Source organism: Paroedura picta, chromosome 1, assembly GCF_049243985.1.
Source record: "Paroedura picta isolate Pp20150507F chromosome 1, Ppicta_v3.0, whole genome shotgun sequence".
In the NCBI taxonomy this organism is placed as follows: Eukaryota; Metazoa; Chordata; class Lepidosauria; order Squamata; family Gekkonidae; genus Paroedura; species Paroedura picta.
In genome coordinates this window covers 150004568-150024009 of record NC_135369.1, presented here as the reverse complement: position 1 = coordinate 150024009, position 19442 = coordinate 150004568, and the positions used below count along the sequence as shown (strand labels likewise).

The following is a 19442-nucleotide window of genomic DNA, read 5'->3' as shown; positions in this document are numbered from 1 at the left end:
ATATCTTAGAGCGCTTTTAATGCTCAATATTTTTCAAATCCGGATTGGGAAACCAAGCTCCGTGGTAGAGAACCATCTGGTCATGTGACAAGCTTGCCTTAAAGGAGAAGCCCCTAATTTCTCTCAACTTCTGTCGGTCCTGGATTTTTTCTCCCTTCTCTGCCTTTTCGATCCTCTCCCCCACCCCTCCAAGAAAAAAAAAGAGGCTCCCTGCCTGGTTCCTCTCCCCCCCCCTTCAAGAAAAGAAAGAAATAGGCTTGGCTCCCCCCCTCCTTCTGAACTACCCTAACCACGTGCAGAAGACTTTCCTGTTTCAATGGGGGGGGGGGAAGAACCGAGTTCAAAGCAATCTGAATTCAACAGGATTGACAATGGAATAAAGAAAGTAAGTGTAGACTCTGCCCAGGTCAAAGCTTTGCAGCAGAGAAAATCAGAAGAAGCAACAGGAGGCGCTCTCAGAAGCCTATTTGGCACTGCAGGAGCTCTAAGAAGCCTATTTGGATGAACAGAGAACTTCAAGAGGAACTAAGAAAGAAAAGGGAACTGTTCAGGAAATGAAGGGAAGGACAGAGCTCTAAAGAAGAGTACCTACAGGTTACTAGGCACTGTAGATCAATCATCAGAAAGGCCAAAGTTGAGAGTGAGCTAAGATTGGCCAGGGAAGCCCATTGTAACAAGAAAAGATTTTTCAGTTATGTGAGGAGCAAACGTAAAGGAAAGGAGGCAATAGGCCCACTGTTGGGTGCAGATGGACAAACTCTAACGGAAGATGCAGAGAAAGCAGAAAAGCTCAGCGCCTATTTTACATCTGTTTTTTTCCCACAGGTCAAAGGGTTTAGGCACATCTAGAGTTGGCAGTAGCCAAGGGATAGCATCTGGGTGGCAGGTTGACATGGACAGAGAGATTGTTGAGAGGCGTTTAGCTGCACTGGATGAGTTTAAATCTACTGGGCCGGATGAAATGCACCCGAGAGGGCTTAAAGAACTTTCCAGAGAACTTGCAGAACCCTTGTCCATAATCTTCGGAACCTCTTTAAGGACTGGAGATGTCCCAGGGGATTGGAAGAGAGCAAACGTTATTCCGATCTTCAAAAAAAGGATGAAGGATGATCCAGGAAACTACAGACCAGTTAATCTGACCTCTGTTATGGGGAAGATAATGGAGCAGATATTAAAGGGAGCGATCTGCAAACATCTGGAGGACAATTTGGTGATCCAGGGAAGTCAGCATGGATTTGTCTCCAACAGGTCCTGTCAGACCAACCTGGTTTCCTTCTTTGACCAAGTAACAGGTGTGCTGGATCGTGGAAATTCGGTTGATGTCATTTACTTGGATTTTAGTAAAGCTTTTGATAAGGTTCCCCATGATGTTCTGATGGATAAGTTGAAGGACAGCAATCTGGATTTTCAGATACTTAGGTGGATAGGGAATTGGTAAGAGAACCGCACTCAAAGAGTTGTTGTCAATGGTGTTTCATCAGACTGGAGAGAGGTTAGTAGCGGGGTACCTCAGGGCTCGGGGCTCGGTCCGGTACTTTTTAACATATTTATTAATGATCTAGATGGAGGGGTGGAGGGACTGCTCATTAAGTTTGCTGATGACACCGAATTGGGAGGCCTGGCAAATACTCCAGAAGATAGAGTTCAATGAGATCTGAACACAATGGAAAAATGGGCAAATGAGAACAAGATGCAATTTAATAAAGATGTGTAAAGTTCTGCATCTGGGTCAGAAAAATGAAAAGCATGCCTACTGGATGGGGGATATGCTTCTAGGTAACACTGTGTGTGAACAAGACCTTGGGGTACTTGTGGATTGTAAGCTAAACATGAGCAGGCAGTGTGATGCAGCGGTAAAAAAGGCAAATGCCATTTGAGGCTGTATCAACAGGGGCATCACATCAAATTCACAAGATGTCATAGTCCCATTGTATACGGCACTGGTCAGACCACACCTGGAGTACTGTGCAATTCTGGAGGCCTCACTTCAAGAAGGACGTAGATAAAATTGAAACGGTACAGAGGAGAGCAACGAGGATGATCTGGGGCCAAGGGACCAAGCCCTATGAAAATAGGTTGAGGGACTTGGGAATGTTCAGCCTGGAGAAAAGGAGGTTGAGAGGGGACATGATAGCCCTCTTTAAGTATTTGAAAGGTTGTCAGAGGAGGGCAGGATACTGTTTCCGTTGGCTGCAGAGGAAAGGACACGCAGTAATGGGTTTAAACTACAACGATATAGGCTAGATATCAGGAAAAAAAAATTCACAGTCAGAGTAGTTCAGCAGTGGAATAGGCTGCCTAAGGAGATGGTGAGCTCCCCCTCCCTGGCAGTCTTCAAGCAAAGGTTGGATACACAATTTTCTTGGATGCTTTAGGATGCTTTGGGCTGATCCTGCGTGGAGCAGGGGGTTGGACTAGATGGCCTGTATGGCCCCTTCCAACTCTATGATTCTATGATTCTATGATTCTATGAAAAACATTGCTAAAGGTAATAGAGAGTCAACAAAGATGGCCTCATGGATGGGGTCTGGGATTCTGATGTCAGAACATGAGCAGTGGAGGCCACTGAAGTTGTGAGAATTTTCCTATTGACAATGTCTGTAACAGCTATAAAAGCTGAAAGTAGCTATGGATTCCAGGAAGAACACAACTGCTCTTCCAGCAGTTAATCTGTGAACAATATCAGAGATTGACATGATTCAGCCAGAAGCCATGGAGCAAATTTGATAGTTCTAACATACAATGGGCTTGTGAACTTGCATTAACTTCAAGAGTATGGGGTGGGGGCAATCATGACTAGAGAGAGTTCAATGAAGACATGGTAACATTCACTGGAAAAATCTGCTCTTGGGTTCATTCAATACAAAATTATTAAAAAGTACACCATTTTAGGATAATTTGTTGTAGTGCCTTTATATAGCATACAACAGAGACCCGAGTGAGTGACATAGGATCTGAAACACACCATCCAAACTTCCCTCCACTTTATTTAAATTGTACTGAGAGGTCAGTGTCCTGTATGGTCCCCTCCACTAATAAGCATATGAACTAAAGTGAAAAAATCTTTTTGCAATTCCTCCTCCACATCTAGGTTTAGAATTCAGCTTTAATTGCAAAATAGTGCCATATATCCATAAGAGATGCATTTTCTATTAATATGTAAAATAAATAAATAGGTTGGAAAAGATGCTGACTAATAATATTTGGAACTTTTAAAAGATCATCTTTTTGTTCTAGGAATCTGTTATATCTTGCCAGTAGAGCAATTTTAAAAGGATAAATTAAAATCATCACTTTACTTCCATATTACAAAACCTGCCACTGAAACAAAAAATTATAGATTTGTGGAAATCCAAGATTTCTAAAGAGAAAAGTATTTGTATATAATAAGAGTATGTCATATTTAACAATGGGCCAGCAATGCTATTTGCTGAAAGTATACTAATAAAGGAATGAACCATTTTCCCTTGGGATAAGTAGAACGCTCACCAATGGAAACATAGAATAAGTCAATGTATTTTAAAAGCTTAATCTGCATATGGAAAATTGTACAGATAAAACGAAGCAGCTTACTGAATAATGCATCAATTAATTTAAAGCCTTTGGCTAATTTCAGCTGGGAAAGTAATCTTACATGTTAATATCTCAGAAGGACAAATAATAAAATATTAATCAAAGCTCATCAAAAGTTAATTGAAAGCAATCCACAACAAAAAGAATGAATTAATATATTAACAACATTAGCTGATTAGAGGAAAAACAGATTAACATTGTTAATCTGACTACTGTGAAGTGCACCAACCAATCGATGTGTGTGCTTAATTAAGCAGATATATCTATACAGTGAAACTATGTTCTGTGCTACCTTCTCCTGCCACCTGGTTTAAACTGGATGGCAGGAGAACGCAGCCCAGCCAGGAACACCGTGCCTGAGTGGAGCTGATAGCTCCCCACAGGCACAACTTTGCACTGTCTTCTCCTGCCACTTAGTTTAAACCTGGGGTGAATCTGCACAGAGCTTTTATTCCAATCCCAGTTCGATCTAATTCCTGCCGTCTACACTGAATGTGATTTCCGTTTTGACTTCAGCCGATTTAAATTTTCCCTCTGCAACAAGCAGGATTGATCCGGACTGACCCTACCTTTCCCCGTGATATCCTGGAGTGGATATAACCCTCAATATTTGAAAAATCATGGTAATGACTGGGGAAGGCACTGGCAAACCACCCCGTATTGAGTCTGCCATGAAAACGCTGGAGGGCGTCACCCCAAGGGTCAGACATGACTTGGTGCTTGCACAGGGGATACCTTTACCTTTACCTATTTGAAAAATCAGCATGAGAAAGCATGCAGTCTCTGCTTGACCCAAACTAACTTGCTGCCGAGCCTCTGACACTGTAGAAAAGCCCTGATTGGCCAGTTCACAGGTTTCCCAGGTTGCAAGCTTTGCTTAAAGGGGAAGCTCTAACTTCTCTCGGTAGAAGCTCCAGAATCCCTAACTTCTCTCGGCAGAGGTTTGCCTTTGGAATTTATTCCCCCTCCTCTGCTGTCTCCAATCCCCCCCTCTTCAAGAAAAGAAAGAACAAGGCTCCTGCTGCACTTCTGAGCTTCCCTAATCACGTGCAGAACGCTTTTCTATTTCAATGGGGAAGGGAGGGCATACAAGAAGACCCGAGTCCAAATCTATCTGAAGTCAGCAGGATCCACAATGGAATAAACAAAGTAAATGCAGATTCAGCCCAGGCAGAATGGCAGGGCAGTCCAGCTGGGATCACTGTGCCTGCAGGGAGCCCACTGCTCTCTACAGGCATAGCTTTGCACTGCCTTCTCCTACCACCCTGTTTTATCTAAGCTGCAACCTACTCCTGCCTCCTATTTTAAATCGGGTGACAGGAGAAACCAAACCAGCCCCAGGATCAGGCTGGTATCCTTTTTACCAGCATTTTTTGGTTTGGATCTCTTGAGCACCCAACATTTGGGGATTTCTGAATTACGTACTGTAACAGGATCTGTTTTTTTTGGGGGGGGGATTCCAAAATCATTTCACATCGAATAGACCCAAACCAACAAATACCTTTAAAAAAAACCATCCCTACTATGCAAATGCTGTGGGGCAGCTATGGTGCTCAGGGAGATATGGCAAGTAAATAATAATTTTTTTTCTGGCTATGCTGGTACTGTCCTGGCAAAATAAAGCTTAATATGAATCAAATTCAACTCCTAAAGCTGCTTTGAATGATTATGGCCTTAACTCTAACAGTAACAATTTATATACACATGCACTGATTGTGAAATTTTAAAAAGAGTAATATGTTTAACGCAGTTTGTTTGACAATATCAGGAAGATCAAGCACTTATTTCTCTATCAAGAAACTAGCACTTAATGGCAGATGGTATAATTTCAAAAGCCAATACCAAAGAAGATGTGTATTATAATAAACTGACCTTCAGAAGGTGCTGATTTATCCATTTTGTGAAGGTTTTCTTTTGTACTTTGTCCCGTTCATCTGAGAAGAAAAAACAAACAAACAAAATTCAGAATCTTTTTTAATGGCACTTACAAGGATTTTAGTGTACTACAAATTCCCTGAAGTCTTAAGACGTTTAATCTAGACATGGAAAGGTAAACATTAATTATTATGCAATTACAGAACATATTGATTATGTTACCAGAAATCAAGCTGTTATAGGCACCAAAGACAGAAATTTAAAAGCAATAGAAACTAAACAATAATTGGATAGAAGATGATATGTAAAAAAGAATACAAGCAAACAAATGTATTATATCAGTGTTTGAAATTAAAATTCATAAGTGAAACAGAAACACAAAGAAACATATTGGTTACTGATCAATATCTCATACTTCATTAGGATTGCCTGGAGATGACTGGCACTCAAAAAGAGACGGGGGGGGGGGGGGATCAAAATAACAGTAAACCTGGAATTGTTGTCCCACTGCCCTAGGATTCAGCAGAAATTGTCTGCTTCTACCACAGTTTTTCAAAGGAATTCTAGAGCAGTGTGACATTACTTGTGGTTTCACCCTGGAAAGAACTTATACTGTCATGTCAGCGACTCTCCTTCTCTTTTCCTCTCCTAGCTGGACTACAGAGACTCAGTGGGAATCAGGAAATGTTGGCAGGTTTCCCACAGCAGCAGGAGACCAAGCAACCTAACACTTGGTCCCAGGTCAAGGTTATCAAGTGATCAAATGGCATGGCCTATGCCTGAACATTTTGACAAAAATTGTATGAGATTTACCAACCTCCCCGTCACAGAATTCTCTTGTAATTAAAATCTCCAGATGATCGAGGCAGTTCCCCTGGAGGCAGAAGCCACTTTAAATGAGTGGATTAATCAGGGATAGTCAACCTGAGGTACCCAAGATGTTTGTGGACTACAATTCCCATGAGTGCCTGCTGGAAAATGCTGGCAGGGGGCTCATGGGAATTGTAGTCCATTGACATCTGGAGGACCATAGGTTGACTACCCCTGAATTATATGGCATCAGATCCCTTCTGAATTCCTTTCTCAATTTCTACCTTGCCCGGTACCACTACCAGTTCCCCAGGAATCTCCCCAAGTTGGAACTGGCAACCCTATCTATATGCAGAAATCAACAGATGAACCTTTTATTTACATGAAGCTGAAAGTGATCACCCAATAATGGATACCTGCAAGGTCAGGTTTAAAAGCTGGCAAACCTATCACAGGCTCACTGGATTCACTTAAGCTAATATTTTCTACTGCCAGTTCCTGTCTGTTGAACAATGTATGTTCCTTATTCATCCGCATATAGCAGGGGTAGTCAAACTGCGGCCCTCCAGATGTCCATGAACTACAATTCCCAGAAGCCCCTGCCAGCATCCGCTGGCAGGAGCTTCTGGGAATTGTAGTCCATGGACATCTGGAGGGCCGCAGTTTGACTACCCCTGGCATATAGCATCAGGACCTCTCTTACAGTTGTCTGGTTGCAGCCAGGCAATTTCCTCCCTTCCCCACCATCTATACTGCTTCTTAATTGAGAGTCAAAACATAGTTTCTCCATCTTGTCATCTGCTTTACTTTCCCATGTGTGCCACAACATTTTGAACTCCAGATGTGGCACACAGCAGGTTAGGGAGTAGTGCACAAGGGACCAGAAGGAAAACAAGTAATAGCCCCATTGTCTCCCAGTTCCCCCTGTACTGTTCCATATGCTGCTGAATTTTGCTTGAAACCTGGCAGTTTTTTCTTCCACTGCTCTAACTGTTGTTTTTTTAACTGCTTATTTCTGGCTGTTAAGTAATAGTTTCATTTTCTCCATGCATAGGCTCAGTTCAGATACAAGGCAAAAACATGGCTCCTTTGCAATACCAGGATATGGTTCATAGATGATCACTCAAATCCCAACAAATGCTGGTTTCATTGAAACTCTGGCCAGCTAGCTCTGTAGCAGGTATATGCATGAGAGCAATCACAGGTAGCAAAAATTAAGCACAAGAAACCATAGTGAAGACTACCTGTAGTTGATAAACCAAATTTAAACCTAGTTTGACAAACTGTAATAGCCTATGTTCATGGAGTGGCTTATGTTAAGACAATCACACTAAACACAGTTGGTTTAATTCAGATGATGGATGGTTAATCAACTGGTTAATCAGATTACATCTGAAAAAAGCCTTTGCTTACTTTGCAATTAATATACAGCAATGTTACAAAAAACTCAAAGAATGGAATTATTTAATACCACCATTAAAATGCTCAGATTCAGTGTAATAGCAGTGTACTTCCCAAACTACCTTCCAGGTCTACTCTACATATCTATACCAAAGTCCAAGGAAGACAGCACACAGGAGACTGCATGCTTTGATAGAATCATAAAGGGACCCCCAGGGACATCTAGTCTAACCCACTGCAGAATTCAGGAAATTCACAACTACCTGCCCATCCAGTGACCCCATTTCCATGGGATCATAGACAGGAGAACGAATACTATATGCAGCCAAGCCCAATGCTGAATATCACTTACAGTGTATTAGAATGTTATTCAAAACATAAAACCACACAAACATAATACAATTCAAGCAAAACTGACTGAATAAAACTGAAGGGACAAAACCTTGCATCTAAGCAACAGACTTTAATTTTGAAAATGAAGTTTTGCTCCATAACCTGCTTCATGAACCAATCTAACAGAAAAGCAGGGTCTAAATGCATCCAATAAAGAGATCTATCAGACATGATTTGGAACAACAGCGTATTAACCATTTCTGGTTTTTAAGGCCTTCAATGAAAAAAAGGAGGAGTAGAAGAAATGAGCAGCCATTTTCCACTACAGTAAAGTTGTTAATAAATTTAAACATTTAGTATTCTTAATGCCCTCAAACAGCCAAAGCAAGCAAGCACTATTGTGCTGGTCAAAGTAGTGTCCAAACGACAGAAATATTCAAGAAACTAAAAATACTTTAAAAACCACAAACAGTTTGCTTTAAAAACATCAGCGCCTTTTTCCAGACTACCTCTCTAATTCTCACTTTTAGTCATGCAATATTCATTTTGACGGTTGTAACTACTAGTGATGTCAGCCTCACGTTTTATATTTAGGGCAGTGTTTCTATGACAACTGTAAAGTGAAGACACTATTTTATGCTTTTAGAAAGTGTTAGGCCACCCTAATACAACCTTACCACCTAGTGACTTTTTAAATTCTGTCATATTAAGACTACTACCAGAAAGTATTATCAGAAGGCAGAAAACTGTATAGCATGATGCTAATACTCCTCCATTGGGCAGACTGTCAGACTATGGAAGGTACCTATCATGTCAGTGTGTTTGGCAAACTCATTTGTGACAACAAGCAGCAAAAAAGGTCAGATGAAGGCAAACATGCAACTTTGACATCCCCCAGTCCATTAGAAAAGAGACAGCAAGCCGAACAAAGTTCAAACTGAGAAACTCTTAAATCTAGCCATTGTTTTGTTGAAGTCTCTTATACACAAAACAGCAGTCTGAAGAATAATGATTAAGAAAAGTACAGATGACCAAAAGAAGGGAAACTGTTGTAATTCCAGTCCCTAGGACAAGTCTTACACTTTCTATCCCAATCGAACATGGTTAAGCAATTCAGTCAAAACAAAACACAGGTGTTGAGTACAAACCCATACAGCACATTAACTTCTCCAGTTTTCTATTCCATTCATGCTCATGTTTAAAGAGCTGTCCCTTCATTCTCAGAGGGAAAGGCAAACGTAGAGGTATGTTTCTTAAACTCTTCAACTTCAGGCGGCTATTATTATTTTTCTTGTGTTTTGTTGTTGCTGGAACCTATGCTGAAAGACTGGCTCCTCCTCCTACACAGAAGGGGGAAAAACTCCCCCTTGAAAGCAAATATTAGCATTCACCAGCCTGCTACAGCAAACCAAATAATGTCCAGATATATTGCATAAAGCCTGTTTGGGGATTTAACTGTGTCTCTTCAGGCATCAGCCTCTTCAACAATATGTATGTGGCCAGACAGCAGCCTCTTCAACATTGGTATGAGGCCAGTATCCAATGCATGTTTAATTAATGTTTTTTTTTAATCTGTACATTTCAAGGCTTGATGAAAGCACTTTGCTTGTTCCCAGCCACACCATACTTCCTAGTAGCACTTAAGTAGGAGCCAAAGCAGTTGTACAGCCCTAATATATTAATGCTGAAAAATATCTATGATAGGAACAAATAATCAAAAAGGTGGAAGGGAACTCCAGGGTCATCTAGTCCAGCCCCCTGCACAATGCAGGAAATTCACAACTACCTGCCCACTCTCAGTGATCCCAACTCTATGCCCAGATGATGCCCCCCCAAAAAACATACCACTGTCAAGACAAGTCTCCCCCATCCATAATAATGCATTTGATTTTTCCTACCTAAATGTGAAACCAGCTGGGTGACCCTGGGCTCTCCACGGCACTGATAAAACTGTTCTGATCGAGCAGTCAGGGCTCTCTCAGCCTCACCCACCTCACAGGGTGTCTGTTGTGGGGAGAGGAATGGGAAGGCTACTGTAAGCTGCTTTGAGACTCCTTCGGGTAGAGAAAAGTGGCATATAAGAACCAACTCTTCTTCTTATCACTAAAAAAGGTAAAGGTATCCCCTGTGCAAGCACCGGGTCATGTCTGACCCTTGGGGTGAGGCCCTCTAGCGTTTTCATGGCAGACTCAATCTGGGGTGGTTTGCCAGTGCCTTCCCCAGTCATTACCGTTTACCCCCCAGCAAGCTGGGTACTCATTTTACCGACCTCGGAAGGATGGAAGGCTGAGTCAACCTTCAGCCGGCTGCTGGGATTGAACTCCCAGCCTCATGGGCAGAGCTTCAGAATGCATGTCTGCTGCCTTACCACTCTGCGCCACAAGAGGCTTCTTATCACTAGTCTACTCCTAAAACACGGGCAGTATTGGAAAACTTGGTGGGCATTCATAAACCCATTATCAAGTAGCTTCTTTCATGTTAGAGCCACACAAGGAACACAATGTAGTAGTATTAAAAAATACAATCACCTGATACTACAGGAGTGATATGTCTTTTTTTAAGCTCCATCAATGTTCAAAATAACCCAAAGTCAAGGAAAGATCAGGAGGAACACCTCTGCCAGCTGTATAACACTTTAGGCGAGCTTTTGTTTTCCTTTTCTGTGTGGCCTGAAGCACGAGCTTGTGGTCTTCACATCATAAGAAAACATGGTTGCACTTAATTTAGTGTCTTTTCTGCAGGCACATATGAGACTACAGGCCTGCCGAAGACAACTTTTCAACAAACTTCTAAACCACGGGTAGTCAACCTGCGGTCCTCCAGATATTCATGAACTACAATTCCCATGAATTCCCTCCAGAGCCGACACCTACTCTCTCCGCGGCGCCACCCCACCCCAGCCCTGCCAAGCCTGCCAACGAGCCTTGCTTACAAACGCCTTGACCGGGGGAAGCCGCAAATGCCTGCCTGGAGCCGCTTCGCACACCTCCGTACCCCTTTTGGTCATGCCTCCAAATATGTGCCCACTCCCCCCTGCCGCACTGTCCTACCACCTCCTCACCAATCTCGTCTGCAACCTTCCCGCCATGGCTACAATCCCTGCAAGGTATGTTCCCCCCAACAACCGCATGCTGCCACAGGCCCCTGGGAAACACCGCACACTTCCCAACATCGTTCCCTTCCCCTTCATGCACCTTTTCCTCCCACGGGGTTTCCCGTGCTCCGGGAGGTCCGTACCTCCCCCCTCCCCCAGCCAATTTCTCTCTTCCTTACAACTTTCCTTCCTTCCTTCTTACCTTCCTGATTTCCTCCCTTCCTCTGTCCCTTTCCCCAATGCCAAATCCTAGCGCCCTCTGTATCCTGCCATACAACAGGCTTCCTCCCCTAGTCTATATACATAAAATCATGACCCTGACAAACTGCTGAAGGTTCCAAGACTCCTATTGGTGGAATCTCCCTCATTCAGAGCCAATTGCCACTCTTGCTCAGGATTCTGCGCACACACGCACACACACTACACCCTTCCTTTCAGGCTTGCTGTGAAGGAAGACTCTATCAGCCCCTGACTGAGGCAAGAGACATGTGTCCAAGAGGAACGCAGGGGAGTCTGCGGTCATGGGTGTGCTTTCCTTTTGAGGGGGGAGAGCTTTCCCCTTCTGTCTAACCATTGACTGACGGTGAGACCACAGGAAAGCCACATCTCACTTAAAATACCGCTGTGGCTGGCCTTGCTGCTGGAAAGAAAAGGCAGCCAAGCCATTCGTGTCTCTTCTCCACCACTCTCTTAATATTTGAAGCCTACCGCATAAGGTTGTTGTGCAGATGAAACTGCATGCTGTTGCAGGGGTTATTTTGCCTCCTGGTCCATCTGCACAACAACCCTGTGCAGTAGGCCTCAAGTGTTTCATCTGAACAACAACCCTGTACAGTAGGCCTTAAGTGTTTAATCTCCACAACAACCTGTGGGCGAGGCTCAAATGTTTGTTTTGCACAACAGCCCTATCCACGCTCCAAAGCAGCCATTTCTTCCTTGAGAGCTGATCTTTATAGTCTGGAGATAAGCTGTAATTCCAGCAGACCTGGGTTGCAAATATTCCTTGAGGTTTGGATGTGGGGCCTCAAAATGGTACAATGCCTCAGAGTCCTACTCTCCTGCAGAGAGGGATTTTTTGCCTGCATAGCTGATTATAATAGTCTAGAGATAATAGAGACAATGGTAGAGACGTCCTTTATCAGCAGCATCTTGTAGCTTTGGGTGCAAAAAGACAGACAGACCAACTGGATAGTAAAGAGGATGGTAGAAGCTTGCAGGCTGAGGGAGGGATGAAACGGTGCAGGTGTGTCCCACCTGGGCTGTGGACTCTGGCCAGCCCTTACCAGCAACTGTTTTTATTTGTTGGCACAAAGAGACAGATCAGAAAGGGCAAGAAGTGCAGGAAAGTGCAGGAAGTGCTGGAAAGTGCGGGAAGATCTAAATAAGAAACATTTAGACCCTGTAACTGTAAACGGTGAACAAGCAACTGGCTGGAGAGACACAGGGGTTGGAGTGACTTTGCTCAAGCCTGGCCTGATAAATAAAAATCAGAATATGCCATGAAAGTCCTATGAAATAAAAGGCATAAGTGGCCCAGAATTTCAAGAGGAGTTAGCTTTGGAGTTCACATAAAGAGGGTTTACATGAAAATAAACAATGAGACTTTGGGGGGAACTAGGGGCCTTTACGCACGGGGATCTTTGTTGCAAATTGTTTGCGGAATGAAAAATCGCCATTTAAAATAGTGGAATTCGTCGTTATGCATACCTGCCTTTGTAGTGGAATCAGTTGCGTTTTTTAGCGTTTCCCACAGGCTTCCGGTCTCGGCAGAAATCGCTAGAAAGGAAGCGCTATTGCCAAGCTCGTCCCGCCCCTGGCCGTCAAGCAGCCAATGGGCAGCCGTTAGCATGCTCCCGAACAGCCCCTTTCCCTTTAAGAAACGTTTTTTTTTAAAAAAAACAGACCCATAGCAACGAATCTAGGTAGATTCGTTGCAACGGAGAGACCCATCCAGCTGCCTAATGTGAGCTGTCGTTTGATCATATGATCGTTGCCACGCTGCCTCGAGTGATAAAAAAAAAATCCCCCCCCCCTCTCACGGGCCCGATTTTTGGCTGAATTAATGTGTAAAAAATAAAGGGACTTTATTTCAGCAAACGGGCTTTTATGTGGTTTGTGCTTAGTGACTAAAGGTAAAGGACTGAAGCCAGGGAAGCCTCTAAACAGAAAGAGGCTCGCTGGTGCGTTTATCCCCGCTCGCTCGGAGAAAAAAAAATGGCGATCGCTTCGCCGGAAGTTTGGAGGACAGGCTCAGGAGGAGGGACTTTGAAGAAACCGCAACAATGGTAACGCACAGGTCTTTATCGCTAGTGTTACAGATTGTTTGCAAGAGTGTAGCGCTTTCCGGAGGGTGAATCCACTTTTTGGGATTCCCCTGAAAGCGCTACAACGAAGCGCTTTTTGCTGATCGGTTTCAGGAGTGTTGCAGATTGTCTACGACGTCGTGCGTTAAGGCAAATCAATAGCGTTTCCAATTAGCAACCATTGTGCGATTTTGAAGCCGTGCAAAAAGCCCCTAGGTTTTCCAGTTTTATTAGGCAACAATTTGTCTTTGCGGACAACAACAAGAACTGCAGTTGCCAGTAGTAAGCTCCAGGCTTCAGAAGGGCAAACATCACCGGCTTCAAAAGGGTACCATGCCTCAGAGTCCACCCTCCAAAGCAGCCATTTCTACTCTTTATAGTCTGCAGATGATCAGTAATTCCAGGAAATCTCCAGGCCCCACACCTGGAAGTCAGCCACACCTGGGATGTAAATATAACGTGAAAGTGGGGCCTCAAAAGGGTCTAATTCCTCCACAGCCACCCAACCAACCACATAGTGCCCCTGGCCTATTTCAGGTCAAGAAAACATTGCAGGGAAAAGGTAAGGTTGCCAGATAGATGTAGGTTTATGTTCTGGAATTCCACACTTCCTATGTGTGCTTGAACATGATTTGGATCAGGACTGTTATGCACAGAGAAACCTCCTCTTAAGGTTGCCAGCTCAAAAGTGAGGCACACGACCCACACCAAACCATGAGCTAACATCCGTTGTATTACAGTACACATATTGGTATGGAGATTTGCTTTATCTATCATGTATCTGCCTGCCCTGAGCTCTTATATAGAGACGACTCAGAAATGTTTACAATGATGTTATCTGCTAAACTTCTAATCCTTCTGCAAAATCTGACAGGTATCTCTTGGCTGAAGCTAGATCTCTGAAAAAAAATATGAGAGACCTTCCTGTCTGTCCACTGAGTTCAGGTGCAGTGGTAGAAAAAAAATCTTATTCTGAAGATTATGTGGGCTGGGGGAAAATGAGTTTCTGGAGGCCCCATTGTGTATGATGTTCAAAGTCTCTATTCTGCTGGCTGTGCTTTAGAGAGAATTTCCAATGAAGTCATTGGAAATGAAACAGCTGCACAGAAAGAAAAAAAAAGGAAAAGAAAAGGAAAACAGCCTAGGATATTAGCCTTGAATTACAATTTCATTGAGGGTCTGCTTGCTAGAGCATAATGATTGCATTCAGAAGCTTCTTGGCATAGTATCTGCAACCAAAAAAGTTCTGCCAGTTTCATTGGCAAGACAACCCAAATCTATCAATTTGCTTATTTTATTATTGTTTATTTTTGGCAAGTACCATTAATGTTGCTTTTCAATGACTCTACTATTCCACTGACTAATTCAGGACTAAAATGCAGTAGTGATTAGAGTTGTGCCTCAATTTGCAAAAAAAGAAAAAGTACAATACACAGTTACAAGTCCTGCAGAGCTATCAAAGCATCCTATTAATTGTCCTGAAACTGGCATGAATTTACAGCACATGAATCACATTAGTTTGCTGCTAGACTTCATTATGAATATGACATTTTCAAAGGACCACTTCACACCTGCAAGCCAGGACCTTGTTTTCTCCATACAATGTGTCTCATATATGTGACTTTAAGCATTAAGCATTGCTGGCTGCTTCAACTCATAAGATGAGATCCTCAGGCGGATTTCAAAACGCTACTTGATGGACTATAAGCTCCTACAGAGGTGCTGATTTGTGCTGTTTTTTGGAAAAAACTGTTCCTAGCGTATATGTATAAGGGTGATAAATCCCCTGTTTCTCTTTACATGCTGAGAGGAGTAGCAGAACGGTGAGGTGACAGCACAGCGAGAGACAGGGACCCTCCATGCCTCTGACCCTAGGCTTGCTCCTTATCTTCTTGTGGAGTCATCCTCAGCATGGACTGTGTGTGCCATGAGGCTTTTGCCCAGCAGGGCTTCTCACTAGCCACTGGAAATCTGATTAAGTGCACAGATTTTAAGTTGCTTTGACAACAGCTGCCGCTACAGAACATGTCTCTTCAACTGCATTGCTGAAGTTAAGCTGCATGTAAGCAATAAAATTAAGAGACATACTGTGGAACTGAGCTTCTGCAAGATGCCACTCACTACCATTCTGTGACTGATTCTGCCTCCTCCTTCATCTGTTTTGTAGCTGAATCCCGCCATCTTGTGTCAAAATTCCAAAGGTACTAAAAATGATTTTGTCTTCTTCTGATAATGGCACATGAGAGGTTGATGGTAATTCAAAACTAACAAACTGCTTTCTTTCACTTTTGGGAGGAAATGGTTAGGTTGGTATCGTACTTAGGATTTAGAAGATGAACAAGCAACAGGAATGAGGTAACTTGGCATAAATATGAAAAATCGATCGCTTGCGACAATTAAGTAGCTGTTTTATTAAACAGACAGGACTCTTGACAGTCACTGCTTAAATAAACAAGCATTAGCATCTTTATCTCAAAAATACTTTTGAAAACACAGGAACATACCAAGTTTCAACTGCCTTTTTTAAGCACTTGACAGGAATCACACAACACATATACACCTTTACTAGGAGCTACTCCCTTAAGAAAAGGGCTACTCATCCCACTTCCCTAATTTCAGGATCCTCCTTGATTTTATCACTCTGCTTAACTTTCCTTCTCTGTTCTCACAATCTTGACTGCCACTCCTGACACTCCCAACTATAGAATTCCACTTGAATCCCCTGTCACTGAAGGTTCTAAGAACAGGTTAAATCATTAACCATTTATTTTATTATAATTTAATTTATAGACCACCCCCACCCTCAATTAGGCTCAGGGCAGTTTACAACAAAAAAATTGAACATTTCAAGCAATAAGCATGATTTTACTGTCCATTACACATGTTTGCAAGTCAAGGTCCTTAACTTGGCTTTTATATGCCACTTTACTAGAAGGAGTCTCAAAAAGGCTTTCAATTGCCTCCCCTTTCCTCTCCCCACAACAGACACCCTGTGAGGTAGGTGAGGCTGAGAGAGCCCTGATGTTACTGCTTGGTCGGAAAAGCTCCATCAGTGCTGTGAGGAGCCCAAGGTTACCCAGTTGGCTGCATGTGGAGGAGCAGGGAATCCAACCCGGCTTAACAAATTAGAAGTTAGTGCTCCTAACCATGCTTGCTCTCATAAGCAGTGAACTCGCATGTGAACTGGACATCACTGCCTACAAGATGCTTAGTACATCCTGAAACAAAAAAAAAAGGTTGAAACCTAAGAATGAACAATCAATATTAGGATTAAAGGATAAACAAAAGGAAGAGAGAGAATAACACTAGGGGGAGTTAAGTGGTTCCAGAACTTTGGGGAGGGAGGAATAGAGAATTAAAGAAAAGGAAGAAATTCCTAGGAAACACAAAAGCTTCTGTATTTAATTTGTGTTCAAAGCCAGTAAGAGATGAAGAACTGATTGAAAAGTTCTTTCTATTTAGAAGCAGGAAAATTACTAACAGTTTGAGAAATTAAAACATATTCAAGGTTCTTGTTCTATGCTAGTGAATATCCTGATACTGTTAAGATATAGTTCAAGGGTTACTTCTTTTTGGCAGGTATTATCACCAATTGATTGGAAATGCTGTGTACTTTACAGCAGTGGTCCCCAACCTTTTTATCACTGGGGACCACTCAACGCTTGACAATTTTACTGAGGCCCGGTGGGGGGGGGTAGTTTACTCCTCTACTCTCAACCACTGCCCTAACGCTCTCTGATCGCTATGGTAATGTTTAAACATCCTTTCAAAATAAGATACAGACACGCCACAACAATGAACATAAGGAACATTTTATTTTCATGGAAATTTTAACTCATGACAATGACAAATCAATGGGAACCCTGAGCTTGTTTCTCTGCAACGAGATAGTCCCACCTGGGAGTGATGGGAGACAATGACACCCAAAGTGTGTTGTAAAGGGCCAGGGGGATGAAGTAAAGGGCCGGGGGGGGGGAAGGCATCCTTCGAGGCCCACCTCCAATTAGTCAACGGACCACATGTGGTCTACAGCCCACAGGTTGGGGATCGCTACTTTACAGGGTTGTTGATTTTTCCATGGTTTCAAAATTAGATTATAGTTACATGCATTGTAATGTATTTTGTATGATTTATTCAGCAACACACTAATACTCTTATTGGTATATATGAATATCTATGTGAGAAACTCATTTTTTGTGTTTGTTTGCATATTTTTGTCTTTGTCATAAGGAGAAAAAGCCTAACTAATATGTTTTCTTAAAGCAGTACACCTTGTAAAATGTATTACTAATACAAAATGTATTACTACCCTTCTTGATATTCATGAATGCAAGATGTACTCTGTCCCTAGAGAATCAGCAGTAACCATAATGCAGAGACAGCAGAAGATGACAGTGGCCTCAGGTATAGATCAAATTTCCCAGTTCTGATAAAGCTTCAGGCAGAAACTACTATGACAAATTAGCAAATGAGAATCCTCTGCTTATTGAACTATTTCTTTTAAAATATTCTTACAGTTTACAGTTCAGATTTTAAAAATACTCAAATATTTTTATTTTTGAACCCTTCTGATGTCGTTTTTATTTATGTCCTGTCAGCACCATTTAAAAGGGAAGACCCCATGAGCTTCAATGGCCAGGGTAGCCAAATCAGATTTGTAGGACCTACACTTAATTAAAATGTTTTAATAATGTTTCTGTGGTTTTATTTATTTTCTGATGCTTGTCAATGACTAAATAAATGGAATTGGACAGGCTTTTAGGGGGAAAGTGAAACTGAGAATTCAATGACTCTGTTATGCAGATAGTTGTGAGTTTCCTGTATTCTGCAGGAGGTTGGACTAGATGACCCTTCCAAAGCCATGGTTCTATGATCCTAATATTCAGCTGCTGTGTAAGCCCCATTGCTGCCTTGTACCATATCCTAAAAAGGGAAAATATATTATGCCAGTTTTAGTATTTAAGTCCCCAAGAATTAATGTAACCTCATAATGAAATCCTACCAAATATTTTCTAAAGAATAATATAATTTAAAAGGTAGGGATCTACTTTTGTCTTTGGTTATAGGACATGAAAATATTAATATATTTTAATGCACCTGGATGTGCATTAAACAAATCTTTTAAAAAACAAACAGGTAACCATTTGCCAAACTATTTAAATTTAATACATAGAAAAGACCATTTCTAACAGTTGGTTATACTCTAGGCTGATCAAAACCAAAACGCAGTGCAGAGGTATGTTAGTTAAAGGGGGCAAATGTGCAGATTTTAAGCAGACTTGATTCTGAATGGCTGGGATTTGATTCAGAATGGCTGAGAACATGCTTAGTTCTACTCCAGTACTGTTTCCATTAATTTTATCTTCTACTATATATAGTATATCTTCCTTCCTGCCTACAAATATGCAAATCTTGTCCATATTTCTGATGCATTACACCAATGGTCCGCAACCTTTTCTAGGCTGTGGACCAGCAGCAGCGGGGATGGCGATTGCCCAGCCGCGCATGCCACTCATGTGCGGCCGCAAATGTGCATGCGCAGCTCTCCCGTGCATGTGCGCATGCAGGGAGAGCCACGCATGCGTGGGAGTGCTGCGCATGCGCGTTTGTGGCTGGCATGGCACAAACGCGCATGCGCAACCTGGCCGCACATGCGCGGGAGTGCCGCGGATGCACGTTTGCGGCCGTGCATGGCGCAAACGCACATGCGCGGCTGGGCGCGGCCCTGCGGAGGCAGGGAGCCGAGGCCCAGTGCCAGGGCCGTCTCGGCCCGGTGGTTGGGGACCACTGCATTACACCATTTCTGATATTGATAGTAAAGTCCCCAAAGGCAGAGGTCATGCAGAACAGTATAATGTACCCTCCTCTTTGCTGTGAAGCACACAACTGCTTCAGAAACACACACTCCAATTTGGTGTAGTGGTTAGAAGTGCGGACTTCTAATCTGGCATGCCAGGTTCGATTTTGCACTCCCCCACATGCAGCCAGCTGGGTGACCTTGGGCTCACCACAGGCCTGATAAAGTTGTTCTGACCAAGCAGTGATATCAGGGC

The 19442-nt window shown here is 42.7% G+C and overlaps 1 protein-coding gene across 38 annotated transcripts in view; it reads right to left on the bottom strand.

The window, feature by feature from the left end:
• DST (dystonin) overlaps positions 1 to 19442 on the bottom strand; it is a 404883-nt gene that overhangs the window by 275269 nt on the left and 110172 nt on the right. For all 38 annotated transcript variants that reach the window (XM_077308292.1, XM_077308223.1, XM_077308177.1 and 35 more), the window contains one exon: positions 5446 to 5507. In XM_077308292.1, the coding sequence (XP_077164407.1) occupies positions 5446 to 5507 (62 nt within the window). The remainder of the gene's footprint in view (positions 1 to 5445; positions 5508 to 19442) is intronic.